Source organism: Elephantulus edwardii, unplaced genomic scaffold (genome assembly GCF_000299155.1).
Source record: "Elephantulus edwardii isolate Elephantulus edwardi_28Jun2011 unplaced genomic scaffold, EleEdw1.0 scaffold00006, whole genome shotgun sequence".
Taxonomy (NCBI): Eukaryota; Metazoa; Chordata; class Mammalia; order Macroscelidea; family Macroscelididae; genus Elephantulus; species Elephantulus edwardii.
Genome location: NW_006399756.1, coordinates 8,590,848 through 8,605,175, shown reverse-complemented (window position 1 = coordinate 8,605,175; position 14,328 = coordinate 8,590,848). Strand labels below are relative to the sequence as shown.

Genomic DNA, 14,328 nt, shown 5'->3' with positions numbered 1-14,328 from the left:
TGCAGAGCAGCTGGTGTATTCGAACCACCTGCCTTTGGGTTGACAGTGTAACTCTTTACCACAAGGCCACCAGAGCTCCCTAATCTGTATGGAAGACAAGAATTCTACCCCTGGACTATTGATGCCCTCCATCCACACTTGGGAGCATCTTCTGAATCATTTAGCTCAATTCTCTGTGCAATGGGAGACGATCCAGAAGTACTCCTGACCCCACCACCCATCCCAGCTAGGCTGACCCAGCTATGACGACCTCACAACTGCACTCTCCACCGGCTCTTACTTCATACAGAACCCAGATGTGATCTTCCTCATTCTCCTGTAACACAGGATGCTAAGTGCTGTATCCAGGAGGGGGACCTGCTAGAGTCAGGGCAAGAGCATTTCCCAAGCACCATCACGTTTCCATCTCATTCTATACATGTGGTTATCATCACTTAGAGATTCCAAAACAAATCCCCAGGGACGTCCCATAAATTGACCCAGGTCACACAGCTAGCAAATGAAGGAGTCAGAAATAAATCCAAGACTACTACTCTATGAACTTGGAGAAATAACGATAGTTATGGAAAGACATTAGGTCTTTTTTTGTAGAGTCGTTATGAGTTGCACTTGACTCAATGGCAAACAACAACAAGAGAGGCCTAGTGGCAAGAATTTGCACTGAAATCCCAAAGGCACGCAGTTTGAGGCCACCAGCTGCTCCACGGGAGAAAGATGGGTGATATTCCCTCCAGTGTGATTAACTGCCTCTGAAAACCTACTGGAGGGTAAGCGCTGGGTCAGTTCTGACTGTACAGGACACAACAACAACACAGAGGCCATACTCTTCACGTGAAGAAGGGAGGGGCTCAGTCTGAGCTTTAAAGGGAGGAAGTTGATGACAGCATCATAGTGGTGACGTTGTGATTAGCCATAAAGAATGGGGAGCTGAGCGTCTTGTTGCTGTATAGGAGCCTGATGCGTGAACCAACTGCATCTGCAAACCAAGCGAACGTCAGGGGCAAGAGGATAAGCCTAGATCTGCTGCTTCTTGTTGTTGTTGTTGTTGTTGTTGTTGAGTACCGTCAAGTTGGAACTAAGCCATAGCTGACCCTCCACTAGTTTCAGAGGCAGTAAATTCTATGAGTGGAGACAGCTCATCTATTCCTATAGTGTGGCTGGTGGATTAGAACTATATACCTTTGCATTGGCAGCTCAATTCCTTATCACTAAGCCACCAGAGTTCCCCAGATTCAGTTTAACATGACGGGGAAAGCTGAGAAGCTTGGGCTTTACTTTGTTGATAAAACCAGAAGGTCTTTAAGCCAATCGGCCACCTTAGAAGTTGACACTCAAGGTAGAAGGAGAGAGACCATCAAGGAGAAATACTGACAACTGAGAAACCAGAGATGAACCCAGGGTGGTGGGCCAGGTGAGAGAGGAAGCCAGCTGACCTGGGACAGTCCCTGTGTGGAAGAAGAGAAAGGTGGGGGTTAGAGCTGTTTAAGGGCAGGGCCGCCTGGACAGGGCAGGTGGTGGTGCGGTGTAAGTGGAAGGGGGTGGCAGCGCAGGGTGCAGGGTCTGGCCGGATGCTCTGCAAATGATGTGTTTCATTGGAACCATTTCGGCACAATCTTCAGGGCGATTCGTTCACTGTGGCTTTGCCTCCTCAGACTAGAGGACATCTACGGGTGCCCGTACGACTTCCTCGAGGTGTTCGACGGGCGGCAGGCGGCCTCACTGTCCATGGGCCGCTTCTGTATGGGGAACGACCTCACCTTTCTCTCCTCTTCAAACGTCCTGACTGCACTGTTCAGGAGTGATGCCATGATCACCAACACGGGCTTTTACGCTCTGTACAACGCCGTTCGGCAGGACGAAAGGGACAGTGGTAGGTGTCCCAACACACATGCTGGAGGAAGGTCGTGTCAGATTAGTGTTCTTTCCCTTTAAGCTGCTGGTTGGTGCCGTGAAGGGAACAATTGCTCATAACCACCCTCTGAACTGCAGATCGAAACCCGCACCATCTTCACACTGTCCACCCAAGCCCCCTGATGCGGTCACTATCCATCTCCTTGAAGGCCTTCCTCTGTCACTGAGCCTCACTCTCCCAGCATGATGTCTTTCTCTAAGGCCTGGTGTCTCCAGAGCCTACGCCCACAGCTCCTTCCTTCAGTGACATCCTCATGGCTCTGATGACCCCTTCTCTCCACCCTCAGCCCTGCATGACTTCTCGCTGTCATTCCCCACTCCCAAAGCAACCAGGCGGAGGGAGGTGGCTCGGGTCTTGCACGGCTGTATGAGAGGCTGGAGGACTCAAGTCAGGACCACTTCTCTCTAAAGGAAGGGAAAATATATTGAAAATAACAATTTAGAAAAATCCTTCTGAGGGGAAAAAACTATTTTCGAGGTGCAGCGCCAGCCTGTGGTTCATATAGATGTGAACTGAATTGAAGACAAACGGAATCCAGAAGGGACAAATCTGACAGTCACAGCCCCCTTGATACTGAGCTTGGTGCGGGGATGTCCCTGAGCTCCGAGAGGCATGCAACGTCCCAGCCGGGAGACTCGCTAGACCCCCGTAATGATGCACAGACACCACCCAGCTACATACAACCTCAGCATGGACTTCCTGCTTGTTGCAGACCTGTTTGCCCTCAGTCATTCCAACTCGGGGTGGCCACAGAGGGCAGCCTGGGCATCCCCACAGGCCTTTCTAGGCTGTGATCTTTATGAGGTTAGATGATGTTCTTGTAACATGCCGTCAAAACAAACCCGACTCCTAGCCTACCTTCTAGCAGGTTTTTAAGGCAGTAAATCACATGGGAAGAGATTGCCCATCTTTCTCCCACAAAGCAGCTGGTGGATTCGAACTGTGTGTCTTTAGGTTGACAGTGCAGCCCCTCTTCACTAAGCTACCAGAGCCTCCACGGTCTTAGATGGCCGGTTCCGTTTTCCCAACAAGTTGCTGGTGGGTTCAAGCTGCTGACTTTCCTTTTTATCACATTCTTAACCACTGTGCCGTGAGGGCTCCTACAAACCAGGCCACGTTGGGCATAGGCTGAGCCCACTCAAAGTCTAACAGGTAACAAGGGGACGCGTGACCAGGTACGAGGAACACCACACCAGCAGGAGGTTTGGGGCCAGCTTCCCAGCTGAAGAGCCCTCGTTCCTCTCCCCAGGTGTGTCCCTGCGGCTGGTGAATGGCAGTCACAGGTGTGAGGGCCGCGTGGAGGTAGCCTACAACGGCACGTGGGGCACGGTGTGTGATGACAGCTGGGACCTGACGGACGCCGGCGTGGTGTGTCAGCAGCTCGGCTGTGGCGAGGCGCTGTCGGCCCCAGCACAAAGCTACTTTGATGGTGGCACAGGCCACATCATGCTGGACGATGTGCAGTGCTTGGGTGGCGAGATCAAGGTGTGGCAGTGTCCGCACAACGGTTGGCTCTCCCACAACTGTGGGCACCACGAGGATGCCAGCGTCGTCTGCTCAGGTGAGCGCCCCGGGTCACAGTCAACTCGGACCATGGAAGGCACCCCCAGCAGCCTTAGTGAGGAGGCGTCCACCCAGTGGCTGTTAGTGCAGGGGACTGCCCAGCTTTCAGGCCATCTTGTTTTCTTTGTCTTAAATTGTTGTGTCTAGAAAATGCTCAAAGTCTTTCCTGAACAGTAATGATGGCGAGAGAGAAAGAGAGAGAGAGTGAGCAAGCTGTGCTCAGATACCTCACTTCTGGGATACAGAGTAATGTTGGTGACAATCACTCTCTTGAATTAAAGTGGTGGTTGGTGTTGGAGCAACTATCAATGTATCTGACTCCGCTGAGCTTGGTGCATTCATTGCCTCATTCAATCTGCACAGTGTCTTTATGAAAGAGATACTGTTATCGTTACTGTTGTTATTGCTTGCCATTGATTTGGCTCTGACCCCACATTATGTGTAACAGGAGGTAACACTACCCTATCCTCTACCATCTCCAACATCACTGGTCTATTCAGTCCACTGCTGTGGTGCTTTCCAAGCTTCCAGCACTATCTGAGCAACATTCTTCTGTGATTCATAGGGTTTTCACTGAATAACCTTCAGAAGTATATTTCCAGGCCTTTCTCCCTGATCTTAGTCTTGAAACGGCAGAAACCATGGGTGACCCTGCTGTATTTATAACATCGTCAGCACAGCTTCCAACATCACAGCAATATACCAGTGGATACAGTCAAACAAACACATAGATGGACAATATAAATATGACTTCTTGTTGTTGTTGTTGTGCGCTGTCGAGTAGCCTGTGACTTATAGCTGCCCTAAACTCTGTCCTATCACGTGCCAATCTCACCAACACACCTACCCCCTTACCCTTGTCACTGAATCAATCCACCTCATCGAGGGTCTTCCTCTCCTACACTGTCCCTCCACCCTCCCAAGCACAATGTCCCTCTCCAAGGGACTGGTCCTTCCTTGAAACATGTCCAATGTATGCCAAACGAAGCTTCAGAATTCTTGCCTCCAAGGAGCAGCCTGATTTAACCCTTTCTAGGTTGAACCTGTTCGTTTTCTTAGCAGTCTAGGGTATATTCAATACTCTTCTCCAACACCACAGCTCAAAGGCATCAACTCTCCTTCTATCCTCCCTAGTCATTGTACAGCTCTCTGACACATAACAAGTGATTGCAAAGACCATGGACTGTACCAGGCGCACCTTAGTCTCCAGACTGACATTGTTGCACCTCAGTACTTTAGAGAGGTTGCTAACCGCAGACGACTACCATCTTTATTTTATTGATAAAGTAATAAAAGTAAACCCAGGTTTACACAGAGGCCCATTCTCAGTAAGTACTGCTTCTCTAGGTCACATTACTAAACACTGTACTCCTCTCTGTCCATCTGTTTTCCATTACTAAACTGTGGCCAGCCCCATCACTGACCTACATAAATATGTTTACCAGGTTTCAACTGAGTCATCGTGAGATTGAAAGACACAGCATGCTCCCTCACCCAGGGGACACTCAAGCTGTCCATCACCTAACATCAGAGGTCGCCACTCATTTAATATTGCCAGTGGTTAATTTAACTTTCCCCAAATGCCCAAAAGACATTCATTCTGATAATAAAGAAAAAAGGGTCTTTGTTAATTGATGTCCCTGTCACATGGATCCGTCTCTAGTCCCCTCAGTCTAATTCTCTCATCTGTCTTTAAACAGGTGTCAGTAACCACCCACAAGAAGGACCAGCAGGTATTGTCCTCTCGTATGTTAAATTGATTGCTAGGTCTCCGGTGCATATGGGGCCTGGCTACTCTAATCCTGAGGCTGGGGCACAATCTAATTAAATTCCCTGGTGCTTTTAACCAAGAAGGAGCTTAGTATAGTGCCTAGTGCATTGGACTGATAACCAAAAGGTCAGCAGTTCAGATCCACTGGGCAGTCCCTCCCATAAAAATGTTCTGCCTCAGAAACCCAGTGGCGGGTCATGATGCGTAGGAATAAACCAAGCAATATTGGGATTTAGTTTATTAAATAAGAACAATGTATCCTTCTGGGGCTGATGAAGTGGTGGGATCTGGAGCAGCAGAGGACGAGAAGGCAGGTAGGCTGGGGTCCTAGTTCTATCCACCAGAAATGCTGTTTCTCCGGCACTGGGGCCCCTGGGTTGGTCTCAGCTATGAACGGGGGTTAACACCCTGTGGTAAGGTTCATGCTGCTGGTCCTTGTGGAAGCAGGTGATGAAATCCCAGGGACCAAAAAGACATTTAAAAAATTTTTAAAAAGAGAGATCCCAGGGGCCACACTTAGAAGCACAAAAGCTTGAGAAGCCACAGTCCTCTCTGTGCACTGGGCTAGGGACAAATCATTTCTTTTGAATTCAGTAATTTTTAATGTCAGTGTGTTTGAATGTTCTAAAGGAATAATCTGGACAGAAGTCTTTACCCATTCCTCTCCTTTCTCTGTGCGTTTTCACAGCCTCCAAGGGCGACAGCCTCACCACAGGTACGGTGAGTTTGCTTACACTCTCTCCCCGGGTCCACATCCTCCTGCGGGTCGTTTGAGCACTTCTGGTGACCAGATAAATGCAGGTCCTTCCCTTTCTAGAGAAGAAGCAGCAGCAGCAGCATACAAGGCTTTTCCCACAGACTCTGCAGCTAACCCGGTCTCGCATGACGAACCAGGTGCTTCACGCAGTCTTGGTCATGATTTCACTTAGTCTTTGTATGTAACACAAATGTTGCTAACTGCTGTCAAAGTGATTCTGACTCACAGCTGCATCATGCACGACACAACAAAATGCTGCCTGCTTCTGCACCACTCCTGCCATGAGCTGTTGTGATCCAGAAGGTTCAAGGGCTGCTTCGTGGATGTTGATAACAAGGCCTTTCTTCCCAGTCAGGAAGCTTCTTTCGAGCCTGTTCAACATCCTAACAACATGCAAGCTTCCCCTGACAGATGGGTAGTGGTTACATGTGAGGTTCATTGAGGAGGACTCAAGCCCAGATCTCCCACGTGGAACACAAGGATTCTACCACCGAACCACCACTGCTCCTATACCAAGAAGGGGTTCTTTGACAAATACAGTCTTCGCACTCCTTTCATTAAAGCCCATGTGTAGATTCATCTGTGCACGCAGGTTTGTAGAGTTCTTGCAAAGATTTGCAAATCATCACTATCGTTTGCTCCTCACAAAACCCCGTGAGGACACATGTCATAACCTTCATCTGCAAACAGACAGCATCAGGACCTCAGAGGCGTCTCCAGGACTAGCTTGTCCAATCACCCATTTAGACAGAACCAAGGTTCCTACCCTGTCCTCCTCTACCCTGCTGAAAACAGCGACCAAGGTCAGTGTTGACTTCTGATGGGACTTCCTCAATTTTTCTTGCAGATGAAAATTTCCACTGTGGTGGTCTGCTCACAAATAATTCAGGCTCACTCTCCAGCCCTTGGTATCCAAAAAAATACCCCACAAATGTGGTGTGTGCCTGGGACATACAAGTAGACAGCAAGGCCCACGTCAAACTAACGTTTAAAGTGGTGAAGTGAGTAAACAGTTTGGATTTACACTATATTCTTGAGTGAGCTACACACACACACACACACACACACACACACACACCCTCTCTTTTACTCACCAACTCCTTAAACACACACATGAAGAGATCTTTATTTAATTTTCAAAATGAAAGATAGATAGACCTTTGGCAGCACATCGAGCTATATTGTTCACTAAACTTACAGTTCTTTAAACCCATCAATCTCTGTACCATGGTGTTTTGGTATTTTTTTTTTCTTTTTTGTCTACATAGTCTCATGAGTAAAGAGAATCACCAGGGTAGCATTCTTATGGAAGCAATAGTTTGGTCATGGGTTTCTCAAATAGCTTTTGCTGTCACACATAAAAGATGTGTAACTTTGGAATGATCCACAAGAAAACTATGAACAGGAAAAAGCGGCATACTGTCCTTGTACACAGACTATTACTTGAGAAAGCAAAAGGAAACTTCTGGAAGGGAATTTCAGTGAAAGAGGACTAGCCCAGAGTAGGAAAGAAACTTCCATTTCACTGCATAACGCCAACTTAAATTCTTCTGCATGTTTCTGTAGTACTTATTCAGAAAATAGTCAAATAAAAACCGTTAGTGTTAAAACCTGGTAAAATGAAGAGGATATATATGTCCACATAAATAGCTATCATTTCCTCTGAATCACGTTAAAGAAATAACAATTCCAGGAAGCTTTTTTAGACTCCTTCCTGAGCCAATTTGAGCCATTTTTGCTGAGGTTGGGGCAAAATCCCCAAAGATTGAGAACTAATAGCGCCCTTTGCTCCACAGACTGGAAAACTTGTACGGCTGTCCTTACGACTTCATTGAAATCTTCGACGGCCCACAAAGTGAATCTTTCTCTCTGGGAAGGTTCTGCTCTGGCATAACCCCGATATTTACCTCCTCCTCAAACCACATGACAGTGGTGTTTCACAGTGATGCCATTGTCACCAACAGTGGCTTTTATGCATCCTACGAGTCTCTCCTGCAAGATGAGAGTGATAACGGTAGGTCCTGCCACAGTTCAGCCCCTTCTCGGGGGACATGCAAGGCCTAGATGTCTCTCCCTCCTCCTTGGTTTACTCTCCAGCTATGCCTTGGAGGGACGGCTTGGCTGTCCACTGTGGAATGGCATGCCCATCTGTATCATGTGATCTTCTGAGATTAAAGGGGATGCTGTCCTGGAACAGGGCATGTGACCTTTATATTTCTTGAACTGTCATGTTCGGATTCATAGTAGTTTCTTTTCACCTGGAGTTTAAAATATGATTCTACTCTGCAGGCAACAACAGGCCATATTTGGCAGGCTCAGCGCTTGTCGCTGTATGTGGCCTATTTGGGCTCTATGTTAGTAGACAGCTTTTCCTGTCTGTGGGAAGAGCTTTCAGACACTTCGAGAAACACAGGGATGAGTGGCAGGAAGCTACACTGCAATCCCAGAGGTGTGTGGTTCGAATCCACCAGATGCTCTGCTGGAGAAGGAGGGACATCTCCTCCTGTACCAGCCAGATCCAATTTAACAGTACACACCAAAAATAATAGAATTTTTAAAAGACGAAAGAAAAAGAAACACAGGGATGGGAGATCCAGGCCCACAGACTTCTGTAGCTCACATTAACCAGGTTCCTTCCCAGAGTGGGAGGGACAGAGACCTAATGCCCACATTCCCCCATACCCTGGTCACCCCAGCAGTGACCTGAGTGTGTCTGTGTCCCCAGAAGTGGCCCTCCGGCTGAGCAATGGGAGCCACCGGTGTGAGGGCCGCGTGGAACTGCTCTACAACCACACCTGGGGCACCGTGTGTGACGACAGCTGGGACCTGCGTGACGCCCAGGTGGTGTGTCGCCAGCTGGGCTGTGGCCGGGCCGTGTCGGCCCTGGGCTGGGCACACTTCAGCCGCGGCCAGGGCCCCATCGCCCTGGATGACGTGGAGTGCGCAGGGAATGAGGCCCGCCTGTGGCGGTGTCTGCACAGCGGCTGGTTCTCTCACAACTGTGGCCACCACGAGGACGCCAGTGTCATCTGCTCAGGTGAGAGCCACCTGGGAACGGGAGAGGCTCCGTAAGTTCCGCCCAGTGTGGTCACCTGGTGCCACCGAGTTGGACCCAGGTCATCACAACCTCGGGTGCAACAGAACAAAAAGCTGTCCCTTCCTGCACCGTCTGTGCAGACACTGAGGGCCTTTCCCACTGACCGGCTGCACTGTACTGAGCCCAGAGCCGCAGGAAAATCACAGTGGGGCCGATCCGCTGCTGTCCCTGTCAGGGCCCGACAGACCCCCTTTAATTGTCATTTTTAAAGTTGCCCTTTAAGTCCATTCAACTCAGAAGGCCCCTATAGGACAGAGAACTGCCTTATAGGGTTTCCAAGCCTCTGCATCTTCACAGAGGCAGAATGCCACATCTCTCTCCCACAGGGTACCTGGTGGGTTCAAACCACCGACCTTTTTGGCTGACAGCACAATACCAAGCCCACTGCACCACCAGGGCTTGCTAGTAGGCACAGGGTGAATTTTAATGTGTGAACGTGCTTAGAGTCAAAACAAAAATAAACTGTCTAATCCGTCTAACTCCATTCATAGCTAAAAAAACAACCTTTCATCAGATGTGGCATCAAGTAGATTATTTTCAGCTCTAACTGGATAAAAGGGCCTATTGGTCTATTTCAAGAGGTGCCGCCACCTCAAAGGCAGCTCTTTCCCAGCGGTTCAAATCCACCAGCAGCTCCAAGGAGAACCTGGCCGCCGCCTCCTCCCAGAAGAGTTTACAGCCTTGGGGTCCGTCCCGATGTGGGGCGGCTGTGAGCTGAGGCCAACACTACAGCAGTGGGCATGGGCTTGGGTTTGGGCTTTAAGAAGGGAGTGACTCTTCAATAAATGGTGCACCGCCTCAAGTCATCCACTGAGGAAGAATAACGTCACACCCTCCGGCAACCCGGGCATCACACGTAAGAGAACAGACACTGCAGCCGCAGCTTGCCAGAAACAAGGCGGAGAAGACACTTCTGGGTCTGGCAGGAGGACCCGTATGAGCCGCTCACCCGAGGCTGTCCGCCAGCTGTCACTAGGGTCACTCACAACCTTGAATAAACGCGTGCCCTGATTGCGAGCAGTGTCTCCCCAGATAAGCCCCTCTCCCACTTGGGTTTAGGAAACATGAAGGGAGGTGACTCACGCACACATTTTCCTTGATCTCTGTCATAGATGCTCTGCCCCACTCACCACCATCTGCTGCTGCGAGTTACCAAATTTCAGGTGAGTTCTGCAATTCTTCTCTGTTTACCTGGGATTTGCCTCAGCAAAGTCCTCACCCTGGGGAGTCAGTAGAGACCAGGCACCATGGGCTGTGATCTTGGGCCATTTACCCATCGGGAAGCCTTGAACAAATCGCAGGACCACTCCTGCCTCAGTTTCCTCCTGGCACGTGAATCAGACAGTTCTTAGGAGCATCTCCTTCAAACCGGCCTGAGGTCTAGTGGATTTCTCCATGCAAGAGGTGAGGGCAATATGGGACATCTATGTAGATGTTGACCATGATCTTCATACCCTCAACTCTTCCAAGCCCAGGGCACCTCACAGACTAACCTCTGTCTCCCCATGTTCTGCGTGGTGGTTTGTATAGAGTGTCTCATCTCATTATCTGTCACATTTAACAAGTGTGTGTGTGTGGGTGTGTGTGTGTGTGTGAAAAATTTGTATTTAGGATTAGCCCACTGGACTCAGTTTAGATGATCCCAATTTTGTTGGCAACATCCAAAGCATCATAATCAGGAGCAAGTAGAACATAGGCCTTCTCTCCATCAGGCCTAATCAAGGTGTTGACCTTGGTCACATCAGTGTCATAGAGCTTCTTTACAGCTTGTTTAATTTGATGCTTGTTGACCACAATGAACACGAGTGTGTTGTCATTTTCTGTCTTCATGGCTGACTCAGTGGTCAGGGGAAACTTGATGATGGCATGGTGGTCAGGCTTGTTTCTCCTGGGGGTGCTCTTCCGGGGGTATTTGGGCTGCCTTCGGAGTCTCAGCATCTCAGGCCACTGGAAGGTGGGTGACGTGTGGATCTTCTTTTTCTTGTGTCTGTGGACGCCCTTCAGGACGCCTTCTTGGCCTTTAATGCCTTTGCTTTGGCTTCAGTTTGGGGAGGGGCAGGGGCTTCCTTCTTCCCTTTGGGGGCCATCTTCATAGAAACGTTAATGACATTGACGTTTTGTGGCCGCCCTATGGTGAGCAAGTCCATCAGCACGTGCCCACTTTGGACCTCTATGTCACAGTCTGGTAATTCTCACACCGTCCCTAACCTTTTCATAACATTACTGCAACTTAGTAGGCCACAGTGTATATAGGCATCACCTGTGCTGAGGTAACAGCAAAGCAGAAAGCTGGGTGCCTGGCTGGCTTCACTGCAGTGATCTGGAACCAAACTGACAGGTCATGCGTGTACATACAGGATGAAGACATCAGGAGCATTTCAAACTAACCCATGGTCTCCACCAAACCAGAATGAGACAAACTGCCCGCAAGCCACTTCAGCCCTGGTGACGCTCCGTCAGGTTTCCAAGGCTGTTGATCTTTATGGGAGGAGATGCCTGTTCTTCTCCCACAGAACAGCTGGTAGATTTGAACCACTGACCTTTCTGTTAGCACACTCGACCACTGGGTTTCCATAATGACTTTCTCACAGTTGAGTCTTTATCAGAGAAGGAAAATATGCAGAGAAGAGGTAATAAAGGGAGAAAGATTCTAAATCATCAGAGGTGGCGCGGAATCGGTTGTGTTGTGCAGCGAGCAGTACTCAGAGGATGTTCTCTGTACCTCTGGGCTGTTCTCCTGAGCCCACATCCACTGGCTCATTCCCTGCGGACACACCAGTTGGGTGACAGAAGGACCATTCCCAAGAAAGGACCTGTAAGAGAATGTGACTTTGAATCAGAAATGGCGTCCACGCACACCTTGGAACGTGGCAGGTCTGCCCCCAGACCACTGGGGTGACGCTAACTTCACAACAAGTCAAGTTTTATATGGATCTTTGAGTTTCTCTGTACAGGGGAAAGCTAAGTTTACATTCTGTTACAGTCTGTGGAATTCAAAGTTTAAAATTGTCTTGTAAACAGTTTGAACTGTTGTGAGAGTTTCCTCAGTGTGACACAGAGGCATGATGTGAACATGTGCTGATGGGGAAATGAGGCAAATTCACATCCCCAATATAGGGTTACCCCAAAGCCTCCATTTGTTAAAAAACAAAGCACCTACCAAGTGTAATAAAGTAAAACGTGCCTGTCCAGACCCACAGGGACGCCAGCCTGCTGACAGTGACCATGACTGTGGCACGTAGCCAAGATGGTGCCTAACGTTCTGCTTTCTGTCTGTCCGCAGCATCGTTTCCAGAGTCAACAGAGGCGCCCACATCAGCAGGTAATCTCCTCCTCCTCTTCCTCCGCCTTCCCCTTGTAAAGGTTTTCTCCAGCATTACATGTGAGGGGTGTCCTTGCTGGGTCCACTGTGCAATCCCTGACCCCTACCCCCCGACTCCGACAAGCCTCAGGCTGGGGTATAGATGCTGATGGTGGTAGATGGGCTACTGAGGTCTGAGTTCACCTCTAAAGCCTGAAGCCAAAAAGCGGGGGAAGGAGAACTTGTGAGATGCAGGAACAAGGTTAATGATGGAGACTGACTGACGCCTGGGAAAGGTGGAGTCCCCAGCAACCCCAAATCTCCACGCAGCCTCACCCAGCAGCTGTGTTTCGAGCATATCCAGCTTCCACTGCCTCTTACAATTCCCTTTGAACACAGGGGTCACCCGACTGATGGCTTTATAGCCTCTGAAAACCCACTATTGGTCGATTATAAGTCAGTCCTGAGTCAACAGCACATAACAACAGAGCACCCCCATGCGTGGTTCCCTCTGACCCTGGGGATAGACTGGAGACTAACACTATTGTCACTTGACCAATGTACACAAGAGTCCCAAGGGCTCTTAAACACATGCATGTACAAAGGAGCTGGTGTCTGCACGATAACTTCTATTGAAAAGTCCCCCACGCGAGAGAATGTCAGAAGACAAGCAGTCACTGTGGCCATTGTGGAGAAAGGGGCAGCTGAGTGGGGACACGGATCACTGGCCCAGCTGACTAAGGGGCAGAACTACTTCTTATCCAAACTTGACTTAGGAAAGCTCATTGAGTGATGATCATGGTGAAGGCATAACAGAGAGAATGGTGGATCTGTGGTTCTCTATTGTCAGTGTGTAACCCCCAGCAAGGAGCTGGCTGTCCAGTGGTCTTTCTGGAGGCTCCATGACAAAGGTTCTTCTCTGGAATATCCACCCAGATCTGAGCCTGCGGCTGGTGAATGGGTCCAGCAGGTGCAAGGGTCGCGTGGAGGTCTACCATGCTGGCACCTGGGGCACCGTGTGTGATGACAACTGGTCCATCGAGGATGCCCACGTGGTCTGCAGGCAGCTGGGCTGTGGCCTTGCTGTGTCTGCCCTCCCTGGGGCCAGCTTCAGCCCCGGGGCAGGAAGCATCCTCCTTGATGACGTCAACTGCACGGGGAAGGAATCCTCCCTGGAGCAGTGCCCACATGGAGGCTGGTCCACCCATAACTGTGGGCACCAAGAAGATGCTGGCGTCATCTGCTCAGGTGAGTATAGGGCCTGCTGGGCCAGGCACAGGCCTGCAGTCACTATGTGAAGTGCCCCAGTGACGTAAACCATCTCCACACCCCAGACAGCAAATCCCAGTCTCTGAAACCCATGTTATTTTATGCCATGGAATCAGAATGGACTCAAACCAACCCGCCAGTGGGTTTTCAGAAACTGAATTGCCCTGGAGAAGACTGCCCATCCCTCTTCTGTGAGCGACTGGTAAATTAGAACCACCTGCCTTTGGGACGGCAGTGGAACTCCTACCACTAAGCCACCAGAGAAAACTACTAGCTATTTAATACACAATGAGCCCTTACAGCATAGTGGGTTACATGTTGGCTGCTAACCAAACAGTGAATGGTTCAAATCCACCAGACTCTGTGCACAAGACAGATGAGGCCCATGAGCTTTGAAAGCCCAGTGATGGTGGTCATGAGTTAGAATCAGCTTAACTGCAGTGCAGTTTTGCTTTGAGCTTAAAACTTTGGAGGTCTCGCTCAATCTGGTGTATAAAGAGGTTACTAGTTATAAAATTAAGACAGTAATGGCGGTAAAAGCAATTAATCTGAAAAATCAGACCCCACCCCATAAATCAACTACCAGAATCCCCTTGGGGCATATATGTCCCACATAATCATATTAAAATCAGTATAAGCTCAAAAACTCCTTATCCTT

General features: G+C 49.3%; 1 protein-coding gene across 1 annotated transcript in view; it reads left to right on the top strand.

The window, feature by feature from the left end:
- The window catches only part of LOC102852005 (deleted in malignant brain tumors 1 protein-like), a 91,180-nt gene that overhangs the window by 51,466 nt on the left and 25,386 nt on the right, over positions 1–14,328 (top strand). The window contains exons 18-23 of the mRNA XM_006880143.1: positions 1,653–1,870; positions 2,199–2,276; positions 3,162–3,492; positions 8,661–9,040; positions 10,631–10,633; positions 13,338–13,649. Of these exons, the coding sequence (XP_006880205.1) occupies positions 1,653–1,870; positions 2,199–2,276; positions 3,162–3,492; positions 8,661–9,040; positions 10,631–10,633; positions 13,338–13,649 (1,322 nt within the window). The remainder of the gene's footprint in view (positions 1–1,652; positions 1,871–2,198; positions 2,277–3,161; positions 3,493–8,660; positions 9,041–10,630; positions 10,634–13,337; positions 13,650–14,328) is intronic.